General features: G+C 48.0%; 1 protein-coding gene across 1 annotated transcript in view; it reads right to left on the bottom strand.

The window, feature by feature from the left end:
- LOC104334020 (laminin subunit gamma-1) overlaps positions 1-22,387 on the bottom strand; it is a 67,476-nt gene extending 45,089 nt beyond the window's left edge. Inside the window, exon 1 of the mRNA XM_075422666.1 lies at positions 21,914-22,387. Coding sequence (XP_075278781.1) covers positions 21,914-22,304 — 391 coding nt within the window. The 5' untranslated portion in view covers positions 22,305-22,387. The remainder of the gene's footprint in view (positions 1-21,913) is intronic.
- Between the last annotated feature and the right edge of the window lie 2,307 nt (positions 22,388-24,694).

Genomic DNA, 24,694 nt, shown 5'->3' with positions numbered 1-24,694 from the left:
ACTCTGGAGAGCAATCACACTAACGTGGACATGAAGACAGCCAGGTGAAGAGCTCTGAAGATTCACTGACCAAAAGCTACACCCTAAGCTCCACATGGACACCCACCACTGCCAGGGGACCCAGCCCAAGTGAAACAGCCAGAGCATGTTACAGCTGGAGAGCCACATGCTTCGCTGCTGCAGCCTTCGATACAGAGAGCACAGTACACACAGGAGTCCAAAAGGGCTTAGAAGCACGCAGAGAAGCATCCTCACTTGGGATCTTTTGTTTCAAGATTTGTTCGAGCCAGATTTTTACAGAAATTATCTGAAATGAACAGGACTGCTGCCGAGCACTGCAGGTGGAACCAGGCGCTGCTGCTGTCCTCCGCGCTGGCTCCACGTCCCTCAGCCCAGCGCTGCTGCACCAACCCAGCTCGGTCCCGCAGGAAGCCTGCGCTTAGCAGGCACAGCAGATGCCAAGGCAGCATCGGCCAACCTCGGGCCTTGCAGGGAATGGGCAAGGCAACGCCTCTGGTACATGGTTCTCTCCACAAACTGCATCAAGCTTTCTGCAGGGAAGTTACTAAAAAATCAGAAACCCTTTTAATAAAACTGTGTAAGCTATGGGCAATACAGGGAGATTGAGTGTGTGCAAGAGTTGGATTTTCTAAAATAAGTATATTCTTGAAAAATTTTGAAGGACTAAAAAATTGGAATCATTTTCCTCCACCCGCACAAAAGAGGAGAGGAAAACCACCCCACTCTGTCCCAACTGCACAGGACAGGCAGCACCCATCTCCCTAAATCTGCCTGAAACAGCTCAGTGAACCCACAGCCAAGGAAATGTTTGGAGAAGAGACATACCTACCAGACATAGACCACACTGCACCCCACCACCGGGAGCAAGGGAACTCGATAAAGCCTTTAAAAAAGCTCCTCGCTAACAGAGCCAAGGGGAAGACGGTTCCGTTTCATAGCAACCTCCAAGGTTTTGAAGTTTGTTTCTGTTCTTTTTTTGGGACAGAAACAGAACGTCCCTGACATTTTTCAGGAACAAAACTGTAATGAGTTATCAGAGCTGGAAATCACCACCTTGGCCCTTGCAGGGGCATCACCCCGTGAGTAGCCTGGGTAGAGGTGCAAAGCATTTCACACTCAAGAAAAATAATTTGGCATATTCCCTACCAGTTCACTCAGATCAAGAACTTGAAACCCTGTCTCTGCAATCCAGGCCTGTGCTTTAAAAAAATAAATACATAAAAATGTTGTCAGGCTACAGTGTCCAGACCAACTTCTCTTCCTAAAGCTTTAAAGCCAGAAGCATTCCTGTTGACATACTGCTTTAAGTAAAGAATGCTTTTTTTTAGCAAAACTTCATTTAGCTGAGAGTACTCCGCTCTCCTCGAGAGGTAAGGAAGGAAGCACCTAGCTGAGAGCCCCCAACTATCTCTGCTCTCTGAACAAAATTTGGTTTGGAGTGAAGAGTGCTGCAAATGAAGCTGCAGACATCACCTGCGGAAGAGTAAAGCAGTCTTCACTGGAAGCCCATGCCACTGCAGCAGGCACGACCATTTAAAGCCCTCTGAGGCAGCTCGTCCTAGCACAAATGCATCGCTCTGCGGCAGCTTCACGGCACAGTCCCCCAACAGAAGGATTCAGGCTTTTCCTTCCCAAGGCAGAGCTGCCTGCCACTCCCAGCTCCATCAAGACATCACTAACTTCTCCACGTCAGCATACCAGAGGGTCAAAGACCATTTGACATCAAGTTACTAGACAATCCTAAATGCGTCCCTCCTGCTAGGAGCCAAAGCCCAAACCCAGAGCAACAGAAAGGTTTTTGCCAAAGGCTCACACACACCAGAACATCTCCGGGCTCCAGGCAGACCCAGGGAGCACAGGAAGGAGCAGGGTGCTACAGAGCCACAATGCTGTGTGAGAGGACAAGCCAGGAATCGCTGCCACCTTGGCCATCCCCAAATCCCAGTGGGATTCCTGATTCCTCAGGTCACAGGAAGACCCATGGCATTCACAAATGGATCAGCAGAGCTGCTACTACTAATATCACAGTTTTATAATCCAGCACAGAGTTTCGAAGCATTTTAATTCACCTCAAAGGCAGCAAGCCTCCATCAGAAAGGCACACTGACAATCAGCTCCTGACAATTTCTACCTCTGCAAATGCTCATTTCAGAGCGCTATGCTGCACTTAGCATATAAAAAGTTGGGGGGGTGAGGGGAATAGGAACTAAATACCATTTTCGGTTGGGTTTTGGTATTGGCTTTTTTTTTTTTTATGTGCTCCAAAACAGAGAAGGAAAGGTTTCCCTCTGATACTTCCAAATCGATGTGAATATTTTCAAAAGTAGAAGACAAGTCAAAAGCTGCCCAGAGAGGGGCAGGCAAGAACCCTGCAGATCAGTGCAAAATCATTTTACTCATAAGGAGCAGGACAAATATTTAAAAGCCAGGCTGAGCAAACAGGAAAGCCGTAGTCCACAGAAACAATAGGAACAGCCAGGTTCCTTCTCTGGGTTTTACCACCAATTGTTTCCCTGTACTTTTGGAGAGAATTTTTATGTCTATGTGCTTAAGAAATCCTCTGGAAAAGCATATAAGCTCCCAGCAGTGCGAAGGAGCGTCACAGACCAGCTGGGCTGGAGAGCAGACCCTTGGAGCACTTACCCAGCAAGCCAACGTAAGCAAGACAGGCAGGGCCTTTCCAGAGAGGAACTCAGGAAAAGGTAGTCCAGCTAGTATGGGCCAGCACTTTGTAGGTCACTATGAATAAAGTGAACCTAGTTCAGGGGTTTGGGTGTTTTTGTTGAGATGTCCAGCACTATGCTGGTGGCAGCCAGAAGATGACACTTTGGGAAAGCCCAGGAACAGGCAAAGCATATAAGGAACTTCTCGCAACACACTTCACCTTCCAGCACCATGCCATTTGGGCACCCAGCCAGACATGGTGGTTTTCCACTCATCATCCACTCGTATCATGGACCTGCCTTGAGGTTTCAGGCTGGTCCAGTACCATTTCCACCCTTTTCACATCTGTGACAAATTCATGTAAATGCCCTTGAAAAGATCTCATGCTTGAGCATCTCAGGGTGCTTGGGTCTGGACCACGCGCTACCTCTGACATGCACCAGCTGAAAGCACAAACCCAGCCGACCACCAGCTATTGCGTCCATGTTAAATGTAAAATAATTATATGCAAAAATGCTGGAAAGAAAAACAGAAAAAACCATGGATATCTTTGACGATTTTCATCACTTTCTACAGTTTCACACCCTGTGCAGTTGTGCCTCTACCGCACACCAAAAGCGAAGAACAGCTGCGAGGAGATTCCCAAGCTGGCACGAAGGCGCAAGCAGGAAGCGGCTCTGAAATACAGGGGTTTGGCAGAAAACAATGAGAAACCACAAAGAGGAAAGGGAGCCTAGCACACGAGAAGCAAGACAAACGTGACACTGAAAACCAAGTAGCTGCGACAGGTCAAGCGCTTCGAGTCTTGATTTCTTCTGTGACAGCAAGAAAGGCAGTGAAGAATACAACAGCAGCAGAAGCAAAAAGAGAGGAAGAAAAAAAAAAAGGATGAAACTGAGAACCTCTTTCTCCCAATACCTAAGTAACAAAAGCTTTCTGCACCAACCTGAAAAGAAAGTTCCCAGGGAAAAAGCAAGCTGCCAGCTATATTCCCAAATTTAGCACAAAAGTACTGTGACTTATGACAGTGAATATTTCATAAGTTACAACCACAAGGATAAATAGAAACTTTAAAAAAAGGCTTATAGAAGCACGCTACTCATTTCAACTCCAAAAAAGACTCAAAGCTTAACAGCATTTTCTCATAAAAAGAAAAAAAAAAAAAAAAAGCCTCAATTTTTCTTTTAAAGGCAGTTGAAAACTGCTGTTCTTCAACTAAAAACCTCCAGAAATATTAAAATAATTTTCCAACATTTACAATAATTTCTGAAGATGGAAAGTAAATGTACGTACTTGCTCTCAACACCTTTTAGCTGTGCACCGTGTGTACCCACCACACTCCAGCCCCAGCACTGCCACATACATACAACATCCAAGAAAACAATAAACTGTTGCACACTTGGAATAAAGGCACAACTTGTGACACGAAGTAACCCAGTTATTTTTATGAAGTTTTTTTATATTCACTTTTTTTATATTCATTTTTATATTATATCTCTTTATATTACTACGACCATCTGTTGCAGAAGTCACAAAGCTGCACAGAGATGAGCATCCTCCCAATGACATACGGTCTGATTTTGGAACTGTTCCAAGTCTGGGTGAGGAAGCACCATTAATTGCTCCTTATCAAAATACACATTCCCTTGCTGGGCTGGGTCCTGAAGATTAGCTGAATCAGAGGGAATCCTAATCACGTGAGGAGGAGGGAAAGAAAAAAAAAACAATCTGTGCAGTGCAAAAGAAGAAAGAAGGGAGTAACCCCTACGTTGGGAAAACCAGAACTTCAGCAAAACCCTCCTCCTACCATTTTAGGAAAGAAAAAAAAAACCCCACACCCAAACTACCCCATACGTTTCTACCTTTCCCTTACGTTTGTCGGACATCCCACTTTCCTGCAGAACTGCAGTTCCACACAAGTTACAGATGACTTTTACAGCTGCACAAAAGACAGCTGGACATGGAATACCACCTGGCAAGCATTGTGCAGGCTTGAGATAAACCTGTGTATCTGCTAGTGCAACCAGCAACGGTGCAATAAAATCTGTGTGGTCACCGTTAGATTTCCATGATGACAAAACGCAGATACCAACAGCCAGCTGCTACTATAAAGAAGCCAGCTTCAGACAGGAGGCTCAGGAAATTGCTCTCCACCATCTCATACACTATTTACATTTGGGAGCTCATCTCCGCAACCAGGACAGCCAGAAATGCTCAGTTTAGCTTTATATTTGGGGACACAGCTCCATAGTTACAGAATCCCACCAAATAAAGGTCCTGTGTGCCTCTGCCTTCTCTTCTGAAAAGCCTGCCTTTGGTTTGGGGCTAGCTTGGCAAGGTTAGTAGGGGTCATGAAAAAAATAATTCCGTTTTTACAGTAGCTACAGCTACTGGGGAGAGGGAAATTGCAGAAACTTACTTATTTGCTGCTTGGTACAGATCAGTACAGTGTCATTATTTCCTCTGTGTCACCACTTGTGCTTTATTCCCTTATATATGTATGCGCTTGCCTGCACAGCGATGGGACAAGGAGAAGAACGTTTTTGGTAGAGGAAAGAGTTGTACCAAAAACCAAATGGTCTATTAGATTATTATTTCAGGTTCTTTCACCTACTAGCTTTGCTGGTGGTGCCTCTTAATTACAAAGGCAACACCTTCAGAAATCCCAAGCTCAGTCTACTATCTGCAGTTATCGCACTCCCTAGTGAATGGCAGCACACTAAAAACACAATTTATCCACAAGACAGTCTCTTAGGCCAGAAAGGCAGATCCTCAGTGCAGGGTCAAGAGGACACCAGAGAGCAACCCCTTCCAAAACCTGGTGCTTCTTAAAATACAAGGCGTGCTTCAGCTTCCAGCGAATCTGTCAACACCAACACAATAGCCCTGCCTCAAGCACTTCTATTTTTAACATTTTCCATCCATGCAAAGGACAACTATTTAATAAATATGAAGGAAGCATAACTAAAAGAGAGAGTTGAACTTTTTTCAGGGCCAGCCCGATTAACATGAGCACAAGCCATAACCTTAGGCAGCCCAAACGTGTTGCAGGGATTACCGAATTACTAGCGTATACTGGCATCTGACACAGGAGAAATGCTAAAAACCGATGCCCGACCACCTGGAAGCACAACAGCACACGATGGAGTTGAATCTGATGCAAAGGTCGATGCACGATATGCTTGTGTGACAGAGTACGTGTCACCTGGTACGGCTGCCGTGGAGAATAGGTGCTATAAAGGATAAAGTTGACCTTAAATAGCTCATTATTCATTAGGTGTATCTGATCCCTTTAATTATCTTCAGAATGCCTAGAATCACACTGTAAATCTGAGCACTCACAGAGTGCTTTAAAAACCCCCTGGACTATGTACACGTGTGCACGCTATCTTTAGCGAACAAGTCCTTGCTTGCCTTGCTGGCAGGATTCAGCTTGTGTTCAGGCTGAAGACACCCTGCTCCAAAACAGCCAGGAACTTGCTGTACTGGAAGGAAACTATGCGTTTAGCATCAAAAATAAAATAACCTGGAGGTTTTTCAGTCTCTCTGCCAGCAGGAAGGGCGGGCTGAGCACTCCAAAACCCCCAGCAGGACTCTGCGGCTTATGCACCCCGGTGACTTCACACCACTTTTGACACCAAGCCTATTCTGGGCAGCTTTCAAGCATTACCTGGGGAGGAGCGAGCTGACTATTCATCACCTTCCCCCCAAATGGGAGGGGAGGGGGAAGGATGAAGTTGCGCTACAAAACTGTGCCCACACTTGCGAAGGAGCTTTCAGTGATCTGATGGAAGAGAATCTGGATGCAGATGGGTGCAGAGCAGCTGGATCCTCCCAGCAAGAGTCGCCTGGGCAGGAACTGCTGCATACCCATGCAAAAATGCATCGCTGTAGGGGTTTTCTTGCTCATCTTCAGCTCTGTGTGGGCAGGACACATACTAAAGGGAGACCTCTGTAAGAAAAGCCCTCAGGTATGCTAAACTCATTTTCCATTCCTTCAGGCACCCACAGATTAAGCAAGTAGGTGAAAGTTGTGTTAAAAAAAAAAACAAAAAACAAAAAAAAAAAACAGAAAAAAAACCCCCAAAAAACACCTCACCTTAGGACTAATGAATACAGTTCATTTGCAGGACCAAAGAGCACTTTTTTTTGTCCCCAAAACCAGAAGGCGTAACCATTTTTACATCTATATTTGACAAAGATTTATCACCATTCATTGGGTGACCGTTTGCTGGAAGAGCAACTCTACAGCTCTGTACAAGTGGCAGACGACTAGCAAGAAAACCTCCTCCTAGGAGACACATATGCCAACTTTTCATCTCTTGGGAAGCTTTTCAACAAAAGAAATGCTGATGCAACATCAGCCCCGCCAACCTGACATGTAAAGAACAGTAATTCTGCAGGAGCTGTTCTAGTAATTAACCCAAACCACTGAGACACTTCAGCCGCCTCCTCCTCCTCTCCTTCGGATGTACATTTAACTCTTAGATATGCAATGAATATCAGTGTCCTTTATGGGTTCCATCTCGTCCTACAGGAACTCCAAGCTCATAAAGAGAAAAGCAAGCAATTACGGTGCTATTAATTCTAAAACCAGTAAGCCTGTAAAATTCAATTGCATCGGGATGCACCATCTCAACCTTCAGCATCATTTATGAAAACTAGATTTAGTTTCACATTGTCTTTTTTAAAGCTTTTCATCACAAAGAATTATTTTTAAAAAAAAAAAAAAAAATCAAAGAAACGGACTGTTTGTCAAGTGATTTTCTACTATAGATCAATCTGTTGCCCTTGAATCTGCTTCCAGGATAGTCAACCAGCTGCACAAATATGACTTTGCCCACTTATTTTAGTGGGTTATTAATTTAAAAAAAAGCTCATTATTACTGCTTATGCAAAGTCAGCTAAAATGAGCTAGGACAGCTGAATCTCCAAAGATGTTTTGCATAAAAGTCTAAGAATTCTATGTTTTAACATAAACACTTACATGAATGCCTTCTGTATGAAAATCCTCGCCCAGAAATGCCCTCTAATCTCGCTCTCAATCTTTTTCTCAGGTTTCCTACTTCAACTAACGAGCTGCATCCATATGCAAGGCACAAAAATGGAAATCTCAGCTTGCTCATCTCCTTCCTTCTACAAAAGTCTGAGCTTTGAAAGCTCAGAGTAGCTTCCCATAATCCAAAGTCCTCACTTTCAGTTCATCTTATCACAAGAGTTCTTCTGAAAAACAAAAAAAGGTTTTAGAGCGTTTTCAAAATTTGCTGCAACTGATATAAAGTCTGTCCCCAGGCTGCGCATCCCCACGCCTCCTTCCCACCAACCAGCACTTAGGTGGCCCCAGGCACATCCCACTATCACCAGGCCACCAGAAGGTTATCTTTCCATCAAGTCAGCTGCTGGGATTTAATCAAGCAAGCTGACACAACCAGCCCAGGGCTGTAGGATCCCTTGTCCTCAGCTTCGGTGAGGTGGATAGGGCTGAGAGCAGCCAGCATACCTTGAGACACCATGAAGCCACACCTTCATTCCTTGCCTCCCAGCTTTTATGCACCCCGCTGAGCCGCAGGACAGCTATTCTGCAAGGACACTGTGCGATTCAGGCACACGCTTCTGCCTTGTCATCTATTCTCACAGCAACTGAACACGAGACACAACTGTCAGCATGAAAGCCTTGGGGCTGCTGGAAGAGGAAAGAGACGAAAGACAAGAAGCAGCAGATGCGCAAGATAAAAATGGTATAGAGATACACGGCAAGTATCTGCGCACCTCCTGCCTACTGTCCGTTAGCCAAGCCCAGAATGGAAAGTCCGAGCTTCCTGCAGCTCATCCTTATGGCTTATACTTAATTTTGGAGAATCACAGAAGGGTTTGAGTTAGAAGGGGCCTTTAAAGGTCATCTCATCCAACCCCCCTGCCACAGGCAAGGACATCTTCACCTGGGACAGGTTGCTCAGAGCCCCGTCCAGCCTGGCCTTGAATGTTTCCAGGGATGGGGCATCGACCATCTCTCTGGGTAACTTATGCCAGCATCCCACCACCCTCAGCATAAAACATTTCTTCCTTCTATCCAGTCTAAATCTCCCCTCTTTCAGTTTAAAACCATTACCCCCCCGCCCTGTAGCAACAGGCCCTGTTAAGTAGCCTGTCCCCACCTTTCTTACAAGCCCCCTTTAAGTATTGAAAGGAAGATGTTTTAACGATGATTTGGTTGTTTTACCTTAGTAACATTCTTCAAAGCAACACAGTGGCGTGTGTCCCTTAGGCATGGTAGATGAAAGATTCTCCAGGAGTGCCTTACCAATTATTTACTAATCCCTTTTTAATTGCTGATTCAGAATGACCACTAATCTTTTCCAACAGGAAAAAAATCTTCCCCTTCCAAAATCTTTAAACATACCTTTCTCAAGGATGTAAAAAAGGTATACAGAGCTAGGAGTTACACACTCTTAACTACAAAAGCTTGTTTACACTTTAAAGCAAGTCTCTGCTACTAGAACTTAATCAATTAATCATTAACTCTATGACAGAAAGAATATCATGTTCCACTCCACAATATGCAAAACCATCACCACTTGTCCTGGAGGCTCTTGTCTTTCCCACCTCACACCTCAGAAGGTAGATGCAAGAATAAAGAAGCTGTCTTATCTACCTCAAGAAGCAGGACAGTTGGAAAGCCACCACAGATTTTTTGTTTTATTTGTTTGTTTTTAAAGCACAGCAAGGCTATCCTTATTTTAGACCTGGCAAGACACCTTGCAGTACCATCTGAAGCAACTGCCACTTCTCCAAGGGTAGCCAAGCATCACGCAACTTGATTAGGAACTGCTACGTTTCAATCATCTTTCACAGCCCCTATGCCCACTTTCCAACCAAAACCTTCGGCAATCCATCACCATTTCTGCTGCGTTACCTGTGCCGAAAGCTGGCTTTAAAACATCAGCAGGAGAAAAGCAGAAGCTGATAAAACAGACGGCTGAAATCTAAGACAAGCTTCCCCAGAGTGGCCAGCAAAGCTACCTGAACAAAGTAAGCGTTTCTGCAGACCACAAACTGCTACGGGAGCACACGCTCTGTTTGCATTTTGGACTATTACCAGCGAATTTCTTAAGCAAGTCTGGACACGCGTCACTCCTCAGAGGGGGGTGATAAAGAAAGTTCTCCCATGTTATGCTAATTACGCAGAGAGAGCAGAGAGGTGAACTGAACACCCCACACTTTCACATCCTCCACAGGTCCATTGGCAACACCACCTCGTTTTCTTGAGGTTTTCCAGCCAGTCTCTCGTGGTTTCCCCAAAGCCACGAGCGGCTTTCTGCGGCTGGACGGAGGAAGCAGCGGGGATGCCCGGGCCAAGCAGCTGTGTGTTTGCAGGAAGGACAAATGCCAGCGGGGCTGCTAGCACTGCTGTGAATTTTAAAGACTCATGCGATTTAGCCAGGCACAGCTTAAACTTTCTGGTACACAGCGCTAATGACGCAGATTAACGACCCCAAACTCTACTCCTTTTGCTGAACCACCTCCCTTCCCACAGCCCCTCTCTATACCCAGTACAAGCACTCAGTACCACTCCCACTGATGGGATCACCCTTTCAAAACACCTTTCATTCCCTCCCACTGTTTTCAAGTGAATGTCAACTTTTTAGGGGTGGAAGCAATAAAAAAATAAAGTGTGATCTGGGGGACAGAAAGGCTGGCAGACAGGATCCCTCCCATCCACCAGAACAGCATGTTAATTTTCTACAACATGGTTTACAAAAGAACGTGCCACAACCCTGGAGTTGCAAACAGACCAAACGGATGACATGAAAAAGGCAATTAATTCACAAATTGATGAGCAGACATATTACATATGAAGTTTTGCAACAGGAAGAACTCAGATTCCTATAAACATTTGTAGCCTCTTCCAGGGAACAGCTAGCGACACCGTCCAGGCAAAGACCAGTGTCAGCAGCCCAGATTATAGGACTGCTGTAACTGCGCATCCAAATCCTTGGTTACTTAACCACTAATTTGGTGAATAAGAAAGTACAAAGAGACCAGAGCCAACTACTTCAAGTGCACCAGAAAACCAGCCCAGTTCATTCCCTGGCACAAGTAATAGCCTTATAAGGTCTGTAACCAAAGCTCTCCACCTCTGCTGACGACCGCAGTACCCACAAGCACCCAGTGCCGCAGCTGCACCACAGCGGCTCCAAGCCATTTCCAGACACCACGGGTAGGTGTTAGGAATTACGAGTAAAATGTGATTTGTCATCACAAAACCCCAGGACTGTTACCACCATGTTTTTGCTTGAACTTGCAGAGAATCAAAGAACAGAAAGGTAACAACTTTGGGAATCTCCTGGTTCCTTACCAGGTGCTACCCACATTCTTGCAGAGCCGCAGACAAACACATTTTCCTAGAGATTTCTAAAACATATCAGCAGATACCAAATTAAAGGTCTTTCAAGGGTGCCTCTTGGGTAATTTGAATGAAATTGTGTGCTCCACACCCAAATAAAGACTGGCAGCAGTCTGCCAAGGAACGGAGGGAACCAGCCTGGGGTGCAAGGGGTGCCCCAAGTTGAGGATTTACAGCCTTTCCAGCATCTTCCAAACAGTTACGGGCTTCTCCTGACGCAGCTCCTAAGTCTTACAAGGAATGGAAGCAGAGGAAAATTAGGCCACAAGGAAACCTGTGGCAGAGAATATACACCTTAAGTTGACCAAAACCCGTTACGCCTGCTTGCCAGGGGTAGGTGAGCAATACGGTCTCACCCCACAGACTTTCAGCCAGATGCTCACTCGTCATCTACACTGGCGACTTCTAGCAATTTTTTCTTCACCTTGTCTCTCCAATTTAAAGTAACTAAAGTCTGGAAAAGGAAAAAGGCATTGCTTATTCCTGCCTTTTTGAGATAATGACAGACAAGAATAACTAACGTCACTTGCAAGAGAACTATGGTTTCAGAGCCGTAGTTCTGTCAGTCAATTAACTGTTTCCTAGAGGTATTTACCATGATTTGAAATACCAGTTCTCCACGAAAACCACAAGCTTCCCTTCCTAACCAGAAGTCAGGGACTCTGGCACCGCAACAACCTATTTGCAATGCTTTCTGACAGATTGCCAAAAAGAAACGGACAGCACTAAATACACTTCGTCACAATAGTTACAATGAAAGTAAAAGGTTCTATTTCCTAAAAGTGCTATGAAGCTCTTGGAAAAGCTCATCTCTGTATTGTTACTTCCTAAATAATCCATACGTTGTTTCATAAGGAAGTCGGGTTTAGCTTCCCCAATGGTGGGGGCTCCAAAGATGGCCCTGCTTGCCGCCGGCAACCGCGGACCGCTGGTGGGAGAGAGGGTGTGAGAAAGGGGCAGCGCACACGTATGGATGTATGCAGAGTCACTCTGCTTCGAAAGCAGAAGAGCGGCGACTCGTGTAATGCCTGTAATTTAATCAGTTAACTCATGCCTGCAGCGCATGGATGGAGGGGACTGAAGAGCCATCCCAGTCCCGAGCACCTCTCCCGGCTCCACTGGCAATCCCAGCAGAGTGGGGACAGGGGAGGGAGCAGGCTGGGAGGTGAAGTATGGAGAAAGCAAGATTTCATTAAATGCACACACATAACGATGGCAGGACCTCACTTTATTTAAAGTTCAAGTTTCACCCCGGCAGCAGCACTGGCCCCTGCAGCAGCTGCCTCACTCCTGCAGCCCCAAATCTCTTTATTCTGCGCTTTGCGTATTTTCTTCAGAACCCTGCCGGGAATGACAAAAATAACGGCTTCAACTCAGGAAAACTTGTAACTGTCCCTTGATGAGGGGCTTCCTCCCTCCCCAAACCCTAATGTGTGCAAGAAGGGGAACTACAGAATAATACTAAGCATTTCACGCTTTTGAATTTGCGTTGTACTCTCTCGCATCTGAGTCTGATAAAAGTGAAAACCGCCAGCCTCTTGTCTGAAGAGCAGCCAGGACAGGAGGGCAGCGGTGATGCTACCCACACGGGCCAAGAGGCTACTGCTGAGACCAGGAGTGCTGGGAGATGTCAGCTGGACAACCCCATCCTGGGGATGGGGGAACTCCTGCAGACTGCACAGCCCAGGAACATCTCAGTACCAGGGAAATGGGAGCAGGAGGGAGGTGAAGCCCAGCCAGACTGCAAGGAGCTTTGGAAAGGAGAAGATAGGGAGAGGGGCCAGAAAACACAAGTAAAGCACACAGGAGGTCTGCAAGCTTAGAGCAACCATGGTCTTAAGCATCAGCTTCGGAAGAAGTTTATCAAGCAGCTAATTCAGTGTCGAGCAACTGTTTGTTCTACAATATATCAGCCAGGGCAGTGGGAACCACAAGACCAGCGAAGGCAGCCAGCTAAAGCGGAGAAGGCAGCTGCTGGAAGGAAAGCATCAGCTGCTGTAACAAAATAAAAGCAGATTGCTGGGGCAACCCCCGCACCCCAACCGGCGCAGCCAGGAAGCAGGGCAGAGGGAGACACGCCAGATCCCCACAAATGAACCACGTTTTTCCAAAAGCTGGAAGGCAAGGGCGGCAGGCAGGGCAGCCTCTGCACGGCTGCTCCACAGGGACCAGCCCTGTAAACTGCCGGGAAGAAAATCCCACTGCAAAATCCCACCGGATGGGAGCACGTAAAGAACTGCAGATGAAAGGACTATAAATAATCATCATAATCAGAAGCGGACCACAGAAATCCTAGGATGAGAATGTTTTCTTCTGAGTTGGTCAAGCAGCCCCATTTAACACTGTGAGACCAAGAAGCATCTGACAGTTTTTTCAGAAGGGACTGATTTTTCATTCCACTGATCTCAGCAAGAGACACTCCCAATGCAAACTGTGCCTTTCAGAGCACATAGCTTCTACTCCACAACCTGGCAAGCACAGCACAAGAATGCACCAAGAAAGCAGACCATTTATCCCTCTTGAAGAGGTTCAATGCACCCATTTGCTTAAAAACTTTATGAGACATTATCTCCTAATTCAAAGACGACTACAAAGATTCAATTTCCTGAAACAAAATATACAGGGAAGGGAAAGAGTTATTTTTCTTTTTTTAAAATCTTTTCAGGATCCTTGACATCCACCAGCCCAAGCACAATGTGCTGCATGAGCAGCAGCTCACCAAGGTGGGAACGGAGTCCTTTCCGACACCAAGCAGGTCAAGCTATAAAGCAGGCCTTGAAAAATAAATCACAAGATGAAGGCAGTGTGCTTGGAACCAGGCTGGTGCCAGCCCCAAACTCCACAGCACTCCCTTGACCACAGAGCACCCAAGGGAGCAAGCGTTTCGGGCAACCCACCAGCAAGCCAAGCGCTACCACATACAGACAGCCACTGCCCACTTGAACACACACATGCTGGAGAGGAACAGCCACTGTTATTAAGCAGGTTTTGATGCTTGGTAGATTTTAGGGGGTTTTTTGGGTGTTTTGGGTTTTTTTAAGAGACTCCTCAGATGTAGCTGATCTTCCTGTTACAAAGGGTTAAGAGCAATGCAAAGGACAAGTCTTCCTCCTTTCCAGTTCAGCCTACCACGTTCTGCACCCAAGCTCTTCCCCGAGGAAGATCTCAAGCCCCTAAAGCTGAATTAGAGAATTACCTCACTGCCATGGGGCTACTGACCTCCTGTAAAATACAGGACCCACTGCAAAGCCAAGTCAGATAAGCAATTCTCCAAGCGCACCAAAGTCTGCAACGGAGATGAGAACATTATAGAAAACTGATCCATGAACCCACAAACTCTAGGTCTTTGCAAGATCTCAATGAACCATCTCTACAAATGCCTTAAAAAAAAAAAATTCCTCTTCCCCCACAAAAACAGTAAACCCCCAAACCAACAGTACATTTAAGTCCTCAAGCCATCTGGAAGTCTACATCCCGCATACAAGACGGTACTAGCTTACCTACCAGAGGAAAAAAAAAATCCACTAATAGTTTTTGGACACTATTTCTAAAAGAGGAAGTTTTGAAATTCTCCATTACTGAACACAGCTGTGTTGTGTCAGAACTGCAGGCATGATTACTGCTGGAAACAGCTCTTTGATGACTATCACGCTGGAATATCTAAAACAAGTAGAAGCATGGAAACAAGAAGTGCTTTGCCACCCAGTTTCAAAACAAAATGCTGAAGATCACTGAATAATATATGAGGGGTTGGTCGGCGTGGGGATTTATGGTAAGTGATCTCTCAAATAGTGCTAGACTGGTAGAAGAGAGATTAAAGACTAAGGCTGATTTTTTTTTTAATTTAAATAAAATTACCTTGCCATTTCTGTTCCTTTTTACAGTTGACGAGTTTTCACCGTTTTCCAAGCTTCCACATCAGAAAAATTCTGAGAAATCATTATGTTATGTTATCAAAAGTACCTAACACACCCCACAAAGCCTAACAGCAGCTTGCACCTGCAGCCTGGCAGGCTACGGGAGGCAGCCTCTCCCCTCAATATTCCCACTCCCGTTCCAACACCACACAAGTCTACTAGTAGCAGCTCTCTCATCTCATGGTGCAGTTGCTTCGTTAGCAGCTGTCCTGAACCTCTCATCAATGCTGACATGACAGCCAATATCCCCATCGTGCCAGCAGCATGCTGCTAAAAACACGCTGTTCCTTGAGGGATGCCACACCAATCCCAAGTACATCCTTTGCAAAGGGCTTGGCGTTAAGAGGTTGTCCTAGTATTACCATGAGTTTTAGACACAGCTAGTGATACCACAGGTCCTCAACACAAGTACCCACATTTGTCCCTCACTTAGAGACCCTAAAGCTTGATTTGACACACGCAGGGCTAATCTGTACCCAGGGGGGAGGGACGACATGACCCAACATACTCCTGTCTTAAGCGGCGAGACAACAGACCCAGCAAGATTTCTTAATTTATCAGGAAACTACAAAACTCATTTTATTTTCTGATCAAAACACAGCGTGGTAGCCACCAACAAGCAAGCTCTCGTGGTTAAGAGGTTTGTAACAGTAGGCTGAAACAGCTCTTCTCAGGCAGGAGCTTCCAAGAGGGGCTGCAGCCCCAGGCTGAGCTTTCGAAGGTTGTTACAAACCAGAGACGGTGACGTTAGACGTGACTAGTTCATTCTAACACGCCAGACCTCATATCCCAGCTAACCCACAGGTAGAAAACAGAGCCAGACAGCGAGCCTGCACGAAATCACTCAGCATGCTGTCACGGTGGTTGTAAGTGATGAATTAGGGCCCCGAGGACACAAGCGGGAGGTCTCAGTCTAGCAAGGGCTGTACAATTAAGGACAACGCTCACAGGCCTGTGTTTAAGAATTATGGTGAAGTAGCAATGCGAGTTTCCCATCTCATCCATCTGCGCTGGAAATTATTTTCTCTGCGTGTTGTTTGCCGAGCAATCCCCTTCTTCATTTCCGTGGGAAACGGCAGCCTGGGATATTTACTCGCACACTCAGAGAGGCCAGGAGAGCCTCCCGAAGCCTCGGGCTATACAAGAAATGCAACTTAATGCTACTGAATAAGCCACAAATTTTTCAGCAAGCTAATAATTCCGAGTAGCAAACGACAGTTTCCAAAGTTTAAACCTACAAAAGCAACTATTTGACTGTGTCAAAACCAGCAATTAATTGTTCCAGCAACTCAGGGCAAGCACCACAAATAGCAGCTAGTTTCGCAGCAAAATGCCACGCAATCCCAGCTCCCTCCATCCCCCAAAATAAGTGCTCTGCCATGTATAGTATTCCTAAAGGCGTCACGCAGTGGCATCAGCGTCCCAAGAAAGGCGCAGGATGGAGGAGCTGGAGAAAACCTGGGAATGTGAAGGGTATGCAGGAAGCGATAAAGAGCTTTAAAGCAACTTTATTTAACTGCACTGAACAACTGCTGGCCATTAAAAGCCCTGATCTCTTAACTACTCATGTTGAAACCTGCAAAACGTAAATCCAGCCTTTGCTAGACCAACTGAAATAGAGTGTGTGTCCCCCCCCCCCGGGGCTCTGCAAATACCACGGCAAAGCCACTGTGGCACAGGGCCGGCCCTTCCCACATCTGTGAGGGCTCCCAACACACTCCATAACGCTGGCCTAAGTGCCGGAAACACTCTCCCAACGCTTTAATCACCATTTCTCAGTTTTTAAATTGCAGCTACGCTATGCAAAGCTTCACGTGCGTACACCCTGCTTGTCCACAGCTGGGTTCGCGGTGGTTCCCCTAGGAAGGCAACGAACCGCAGCCTCATAAAGTTTTAATAGGATAACCAGCAAACTAACAGCATCACTCTGCTGCACCAAGTAAAACAAAGCAACTGATTGCATCCCAGTTGAATAAACTGTGTACTTAATTTTAAGGTGCACTTTATAGCCCTCCCTTCCGAAAAAAGAAGCTGCTTTTCTGTACTAGAAGCAAAAAAAAAAACCTCTCATCGGCTACAAACAACTGGCAAATCAAGCTGAACATAAGAACTGGCACCTTGCCTGTGTTTCCTTGTAAATGCCTTCAAATGGCAGTCATACCCTGAACTACGCTTTGCAGACAAAGTATATATAACCAAGCATCATCGCTCTCCTCAAAGCCAAATAAAGGACCGAGTGGTTAGAGAAGGGGGAGGTGAAGGAGATGGGCGATCTATCTCCCCTAACAGCCAGCAGCTTTTACAAGTTTTTCTTTATTTTGTACATACAGGATCCCACGTGGCTTGGCGACCTGGGTTTCTAGGCTGGTCTACTGTAGGGACTTCAGAAGAACGCAAGAGCAGGAACACTCAGCTCTAATCACGCTTTGCGTCCACAAACACAACCGACAGGTTTTTAAGGGAAGCAAGCAGCAATTTCATTTTTCTTCTTGAAAGGCAGCCTGCCTTCCAGCACCAAATGCCGGCTCCTCTTCTCACGCAGTGAGAGGAGAGGTGGGAATGGGTCTTTCCTGCCTACCAGATAGTCCTAAACTCCAGGCTGAGGCCACCAGCATCACTGGCCTAGCGCATCTCCTGGGCATCGTCGCTGCCAAGATGCAGCAAGCCATCACCCACACAGGGAAAGGCAGACCAGACCGCTCAGACAGAGCTCGCAGGCTTGTCATAAAAGCACATCTACCCTCAGGGGCGACGAGGCCACCCCACCACCACCAAACAGCCACCAGCATGCTGAGGACTCTGCCTCTTTGTCCAAGGAACAAAACATCGGGATCACAATAGCTGAAATCCAGCAAATCCAGGCAGAGAGTAAAAGCGGTGGGGAAAAACGAGAGGTGGCTCTAGCAGGGATGGTTGGGAAGGGAATGGGGAGACACAGATAAAAAGGGGATAAAAGAGGTGTAGAAATAGTAGAAACAACAGAAAGCATGCAGAAACCAGAGCTGCAGAAGGAAGAAGGGAAAATCTCCTCTGAAAAAGACATAAATTCTGAAAGAACACAAGACTTTGCCCAGCAACACCGCCCAGCACCAAGCATACTCCATGCACCTCCATGCTATTTTTCCCCCTCCTTCTTCCAGTGTTCAAAGGAAGATCTTCAACACACGACTTTGTTTTAGTGCTTTAGGGGTCTAAATAGCAAACCTGTGCTAAAACGTATGCACACAAAGTGCTGGGGAGATGCCAGAACTATCCCAATGCTCCCAGCAGAAGCTAACAGCACAGACTGTAAAAATAACGTGACACTCTGGCTTCAAAAAAAGCAGACAACTACATACCATAATGCCTCGGGCTTCCATCTTCTATTTAAAAGCTGGCACCGCTGCCTCAAAGTCCCTTATTCCTGGAATATATGGGAACATGGTGGGAGGGCAGTGCTGGGAAAAAAAGACTGGTTGGTTCAAGTCTAAATTAGAAAGAATTCAACCTGAAGAACTGGGAAACAGGGGAAGCAAAGGGATGCGCTTAACAGAAGTGGAAGAAAGGATGTGGCGGTGCTCCCCCCTCCCCTCGCCCACCACCCTGATTACCCAGGCACCACCCTGCGAATGGGTTCAGCTCCCCCATTCTCCTGATTTACAGCTGCATACTCACATCTCCAAGCCCCTCGGGGGAGGACTCTTACTTAGGGAAGCTTAATACCCTCTCATACAAAGAGAAAAAGCTTTTATAACTCTGGATGCTCCTAGTGCAGGGACTGGTAATTACCCCAATTCCCCTCTCCCCAGGGGGCACACTAACTTCTGGGCACAGACCTCCTTTCCAAACACTCCCGAGATCTGAGCCTTTAACTCAGTGATCTGCGCTGTTTTTTTCTCTAGCAGGCTCTTTTCTACTATCTAGTCCCAAAGCGAAAGGTTTTAAAACTTGTTTTGAACTACAAATTGTAAGAACATTCAAAGAAACCCAGGTCCACATGTTGGCGACAGACCTGCCGTTCCAACTGACCTGTTGCAGGCTCCTCCGAAACGTTACACCAATCCACACGGACTGAACATCACTAGGTGCTAATCAAGACATCCCAAACTGCCAAAAACTCAGCACAAGTCAGCATTTGCAGGCTGAAAGCCCGGAGCTGATGCTGCCAGTCCGGAACGGGCGCAGAGCAGCGCTAACCATTCAGAATACCAGGGCTTTTAGAAATAAAGGCGGCTGCAGCCTCAAACGAGGATAAGGATTTGAGCACACAGCCTAATCCTCAAAGATCACGCAGAACTAACTGCATAAAAGGGCTTTGTGTCACAGAATTCATTTACGTCCTACCGAGTACACAAATACTTGTCAAGCCTTTTGCCTCTTCTCTCGTACTGATGTCAATAATGCAGTGTCCCGCAGCCCAGGGACACAGACTCCAAACAGGGCACCCAACAGCTCAGGCAAACAAAGATGGTTTGAAGCCCTCACAAGAGTAGAGCAGAGCGACGCTGCAGAGGAGTCTGGGGCATTCGAGACTAAAACGGCACTGTTCGGTACTCAGCAACGTGCTATGAGCTTCAGGGATGCATACAAAGGCATACAGGAATATTTACTGCTTGCCCAGCACGTGCACAGATAGCTTAATGCTTTGCTACTAGTCTTCGTAAAACTAAGTCACCACGCCTGTAACAAGCTTCTGATTCTTAAATGGCTTTATGCTACAAATAAACCACCCAAAAATCTAACTGGAAAAAAAAAACAAAAAAACCCACAAAAAACACGCTTAAATATCTGAAAGCCAGCCGGGCAGCTGCTTCTTAAAAAGTTGCCCTCTGGTCTAAAAATATGCCAGAGCAAATTCACAAAGCTACAAGAGCCTGTGAATAAATCTGAGACCCACGTGACTGGCAACAATCCTGTTGCAGTGCTACAGTATTTTAAAGATTCAGTTGTTTTCATCAAAAAAACACGCACATGTCTTCAAAGCCCAGGAGACAGCACACTGTTTGCTCCAGTACGCTGGAAAAACATTATCTTTCAGAGGACACCCATACACATACAGGTGCACAAAGTCAAGGACCGCCGTAATACAGATGTGCCTACAAACTAAGTTTTACCTTGATAGGAATGAATTATGATTTCTATTAAAAAAGAAGTTGTGATCAAATCTTAGCTTACTGTTTTTTTCCAGGTGTCCTGAATAAAAAATTCCCCATGTACATAAAAAAGAAGATAAAGAGGCCTTAGTAACAGCCTCCCCATATCCAAGTGATTAGATATGTTCACATGGTATACTTATTTCCAGGCACCTAACACAAAGAAATACTTTGGGGCGGTGAGACGCTCCCGGGGCAGACAGCTGTGGTCACAGGTCACCACTAGTACAGGACTCAGTGCCATCATCTCCATCCCACCAATGTGAGCGGGAGCTTTCGCATGACCTCCCCTCGGGTTGTGAAACCCAAGATCCAGCTCCCCAACCCCTAATGCAACATTTTTGCCTCCAAATTACACAAAGCGAGATGCATTATTGATGCTAAGGGTCAACAGCGGCTCTTGAGTAGAAACCATGGATGGTTACACTGAGGGTTTCTTTAGTTTTTGCTGGAATGATGCAAGCATATAAGCTGTGGTTTTAACGTTGTTGGCTGGCTTGTCTTCCAAGCCAATTACCCTTTCTCCACGTCAAGACAGCTTAAATAATGGAATAAACAGAGGAAAAGAAGCTTGTCCACAGACCAAATCGAGAGCTAAAATACTTTATCCCAAAGGAACCTCCGGGAACGCAAATGAATCAGAAAACGCTCCGTTTTTTGACTGGGTCCTGCAGTAACGCTGACTACTCTCCAACAAACTTAACCCAGCCGGTATCTAAAGGGTCATGCTGCCCCGGTACAAGAGGATACCAAGCAGATGGGCCCTCGCACACAGAGGTTTCCCTGCAGTGCTCACCGCTTTCCTAAGCGCCTCTCCAGCCTGCATCCCACGCCTGCTGCCATGTGGGCTCCGGGCACCCGATGTCCCACAGAATGGCAGGGGTTGGAAGGGACCTCTGGGGATCATCCAGTCCAACCCCTGCCGAAGCAGGTCCTGCTGTGTGTGGCTGGATGGAGCTATTGCTGACTCTTGGAACTGCTCAGGACAGACCGACACCACCACCACCACCGCAGCCTGCCATCGAGCGGCCCCACACAATCCTCATTTTCACTTTGCCTCAGCAGAGAAGGCCGAAACTCGGCTTTATGAGCACCTTTCTGCAGCTGTGGCCACCCCCAACCCAAACCGCCAGCAGCCGAGGGGCAAACGGGCCGCGTCCCACAGCGCCGGACCCCAGGCCGAGCAGCGCCCGCTCGCAAGAGATTTCACTCAGGGGCAAAGTGAACCCGGCCTGCGCGCAGCGCAACGACCCGCTGCCCCGTTGTTAGCGGGATGCCACGCCAGGGCTCATTAATTGAAGTTCATTAAAATGTGAAGTGATGCAGCAGGACAGGGTGTCCCTGAGGCGGCACGAGCGGGCTCGGAAGCACCCAGTCCCTGAGGGAGCGCGAGCGGGCTCGGGCCTCGCAGCTCCCAGTCCTTGAGGCGCCCGGCGAGAGCGGGTCCCGAGGCTCCTGGTCACTGAGGCGGTGCGGGAGGTCCCCGAGACTCCTGGTCACAGAATCACAGAACGTTAGGGGTTGGAAGGGACCTCTGTAGGTCACCCAGCCCAACCCCCTGCCGAAGCAGGGTCACCCAGAGCAGGCTGCACAGGACCTTGTCCAGGCGGGGCTTGAATATCTCCAGAGGAGACTCCACAACCTCCCCGGGCAGCCTGGGCCAGATGCCTGGCGGGAGTGGTCCCTGGAGGCGCCCGGTCCCTGAGGCGCCCGGCGGGAGCCGGCCCCGAGGCTCCCGGTCCCCCCTGAGGCCCCCGGCGCGCTCGCCCCCTTACCCAGGTGCAGGGTGAGGTTGACCGCGGTGGGGTGCTGCACGCCGGCCAGCATGGTGCGGCTCTGCCACCAGGTGGCGTCGGCGGGGCTGTTGTAGTCGGTGAGGAAGGCGGCGCCGTGGCGCAGGTGGGGCCGGGCGGCGTCGCAGAGGTGGCAGGACTGGGTGACGCCGGTGACGCCGGTCTGCACGCAGTACTCCTCGGCCGGCGTCCCGCACGTGTGGGTGGCCAGCACCGTGGCGTTGAAAGCGGCGTTGACGAACTCGGGCATGCAGCGCTGGGGCCGCCCGCTCCGCTCCTCCGCGCACTCGTCCATGGCGCCGCCGCACCGCCCCGGCAACCACAGCCACAGCACCGCCAGCCATAGTGCCCGCCGCTCGTCGCCGCCCCCCATGGCGCTCGGGCCAGCGGCGGAGGGGCTGGCCGAGCCGCGCGGAGCCGGCGGAGGAGGGAGGCCGGCCGGCTGGCTCGCTCGCTGCCTGCCGCCGCTCCGCGCCTGCCCGCGGGCTGCCAGGGGATGGGCCCGGCCCGGGCGAGGCGGGGCGGGGCTGGCGGCGCGGGGCAGGCCGGGAGCGGAGTCCCGCCGGCGGAGCGGGGCCGGGAGCCACCGCCTCCTCCTCCTCCGGTAATTCGCGGGCTTAAAGCGGCGATGGCGGCGGCGGTGGGGCCCACTCTGAGGCGAGGCGCGCGCTTCCCGCCGTCCGCCGCGCACGGGCTCTCCCTCACAGCCCCGCGGGCAGCGGGCCAGGGCGCCGCCTCTGGCCCGTCAGAGCCCGGTTCGCTGTTTTATAGGCTTTTCATAGGAAGGGGGGAAAAAAAATAATAAGTTTCTGCAGAAACGTGAGAAAATTGTTCATGCTTTGCGAGTGGGACCGTTGTGAACCTGCTCGGTCGCCTGCTGCCCGAGGGCGCTGGCCTGAGAGCGGGTCTGAGGGGACGTGCGTGGCCACCTCTTCACATTTTAACGAACTTCCAGCTATTTTCATGCCTAAATCCAGATCTCTGCGCTGCTCGGTGGCGTCGGCTCTGTCAGAGATCGCCAAGGACTGGCGTCTGGTTTTTAGCTATCCCTGTAAGACTTTTCAGGTTGAGGGATTGCGTGAAGATTGTGTAAAATCCAGGAATCGTGCAAAGCCAAAACTGTTTTCACAGGAGAAAGTGCCTCCAAAGCCTGCTCAGGAAACAGGAAACTGCTCGGCGAGATAGAAACTGATGCGGGAGTCAAGGAAAGGCTTTGTAAGCTCAGACATGCTCTGAGAAAGCCCCAAAGCAGCCTGTGGCCAAAAGAGCGTAAAAAATACCATCTGTTCTGGGACAAAGATGCACTTTCTTCTTTTGAACTAAACACACATGTTATGTAGAATTCAACCCTTTGCTTTGTACACAAGGAGTGTGGGGGGAACTGTTCACAAAGTCCACGCAGCATGTACTCGTAAGCAAGCCTGGAAATTCTCCTGCTGCTGGTAGATTTTATTGTCACGTTTGGTGCTACGCGGTGGTACAGCGATTCCTCTTTTTGCCTTCCCAATAGAGTATTAACCTGGCCATGATGAGATAGCCCCCATGCCTGGAGTCCCCCAGGCAGCCCCAGCACCAGCAGAAGGGACGTGGCTGCGTTACAGAATCATCGCTGCGTCGCTATTGTTCGGGCTGGAATTACACATCTCCAGCAGAAAGTTTGATTTCCGCCGCTTCCCCCCCCTGTTTTCCTCAGTTTCTGAAAACAAGCCGGCCGCTGTGAACGCGATGCCGAGCTGATGCCGTCGAGGCAGAAGCCCTGGAAACGGCGCGCTGACCGAGCTTCTCTGGTTCAGGAGCAGCCTGGCTGATGCCTGCCGATGAGTGGACACGGCGGGGCAGGCGACAAGCGAGGTGGGAGTGGGAAGGCACATGGAGCAGATCAGTGTGAGGGAGGGAAGGATTAGGGCAGCAGCAAGAAGGGGGCCGAGGACTCCGAGTGGGATCAGAGGGTGTTGCCACAAGTCCTGCTCGGAGGAGCAGCGGAATCATCAGTCCATGTGTGTTCCCATGGACAATGGAAAAAATTCAGCTTAGCACAAAATTCTCGGGTTTAAAGATACTCAGTTTTAGTATCTAAAAACAATAATTTGCTTGAGTTTTTTAACTAATCATTTTCCAACTGTTTAAAGTACAGATGTGGGACCATCCTCAAGTTTTTGTGCGGCCCCCCTGTCATTTCCAGGTTACTGATTCTAATAAAGAAAGCCGGAGAAAGAGATATCTGCTGATACTTGCCATCAAAATCCACTTCATACTCGTAACTGCAATTTCATCTTCATCATACATAATTACATTACTAGGACCGATCGAGTGATGCAGTCATATTCATTTGGTAGATCTGCACTCATCTAACTGAAACCAGAATTAAATCTCATATTCCTATAAGTACATGACCTGTGCTTTCCTTTTGATGTCTCACCTGATGAAATATTCTATCAAAGCATTGCAGTATATTCCCCATGAACCCATTTCCTTTCCAACACAGAAAAAAGCATCCTCGTGTGAAATAACCATGTCTTAAAAGCACAGAACCCAGATAACTGCTCTAACTTTGCAGTGCTTACAGGGGGAATAATAGCAAAAACACCTTGGTCAAAAGATTCTTGCAACTGGAAACTCCCACGAAGAGGAGTGAGTCACCCTGTGCGGCAGGAGTGGCCTGAAAGGAAGGAAGGACTGTTTGATAGATAGGATGGGCACAGCAATGAACCTTTTGGTTAACTATCTGTAAAATAAGAACTATTTCTGGATAAAGTTTGTGTC

This window comes from Opisthocomus hoazin, chromosome 6 (genome assembly GCF_030867145.1).
Source record: "Opisthocomus hoazin isolate bOpiHoa1 chromosome 6, bOpiHoa1.hap1, whole genome shotgun sequence".
Taxonomy (NCBI): domain Eukaryota; kingdom Metazoa; phylum Chordata; class Aves; order Opisthocomiformes; family Opisthocomidae; genus Opisthocomus; species Opisthocomus hoazin.
Note: the sequence above shows the minus strand (reverse complement) of the source record. Positions and strands in the feature narration are given on the sequence as shown.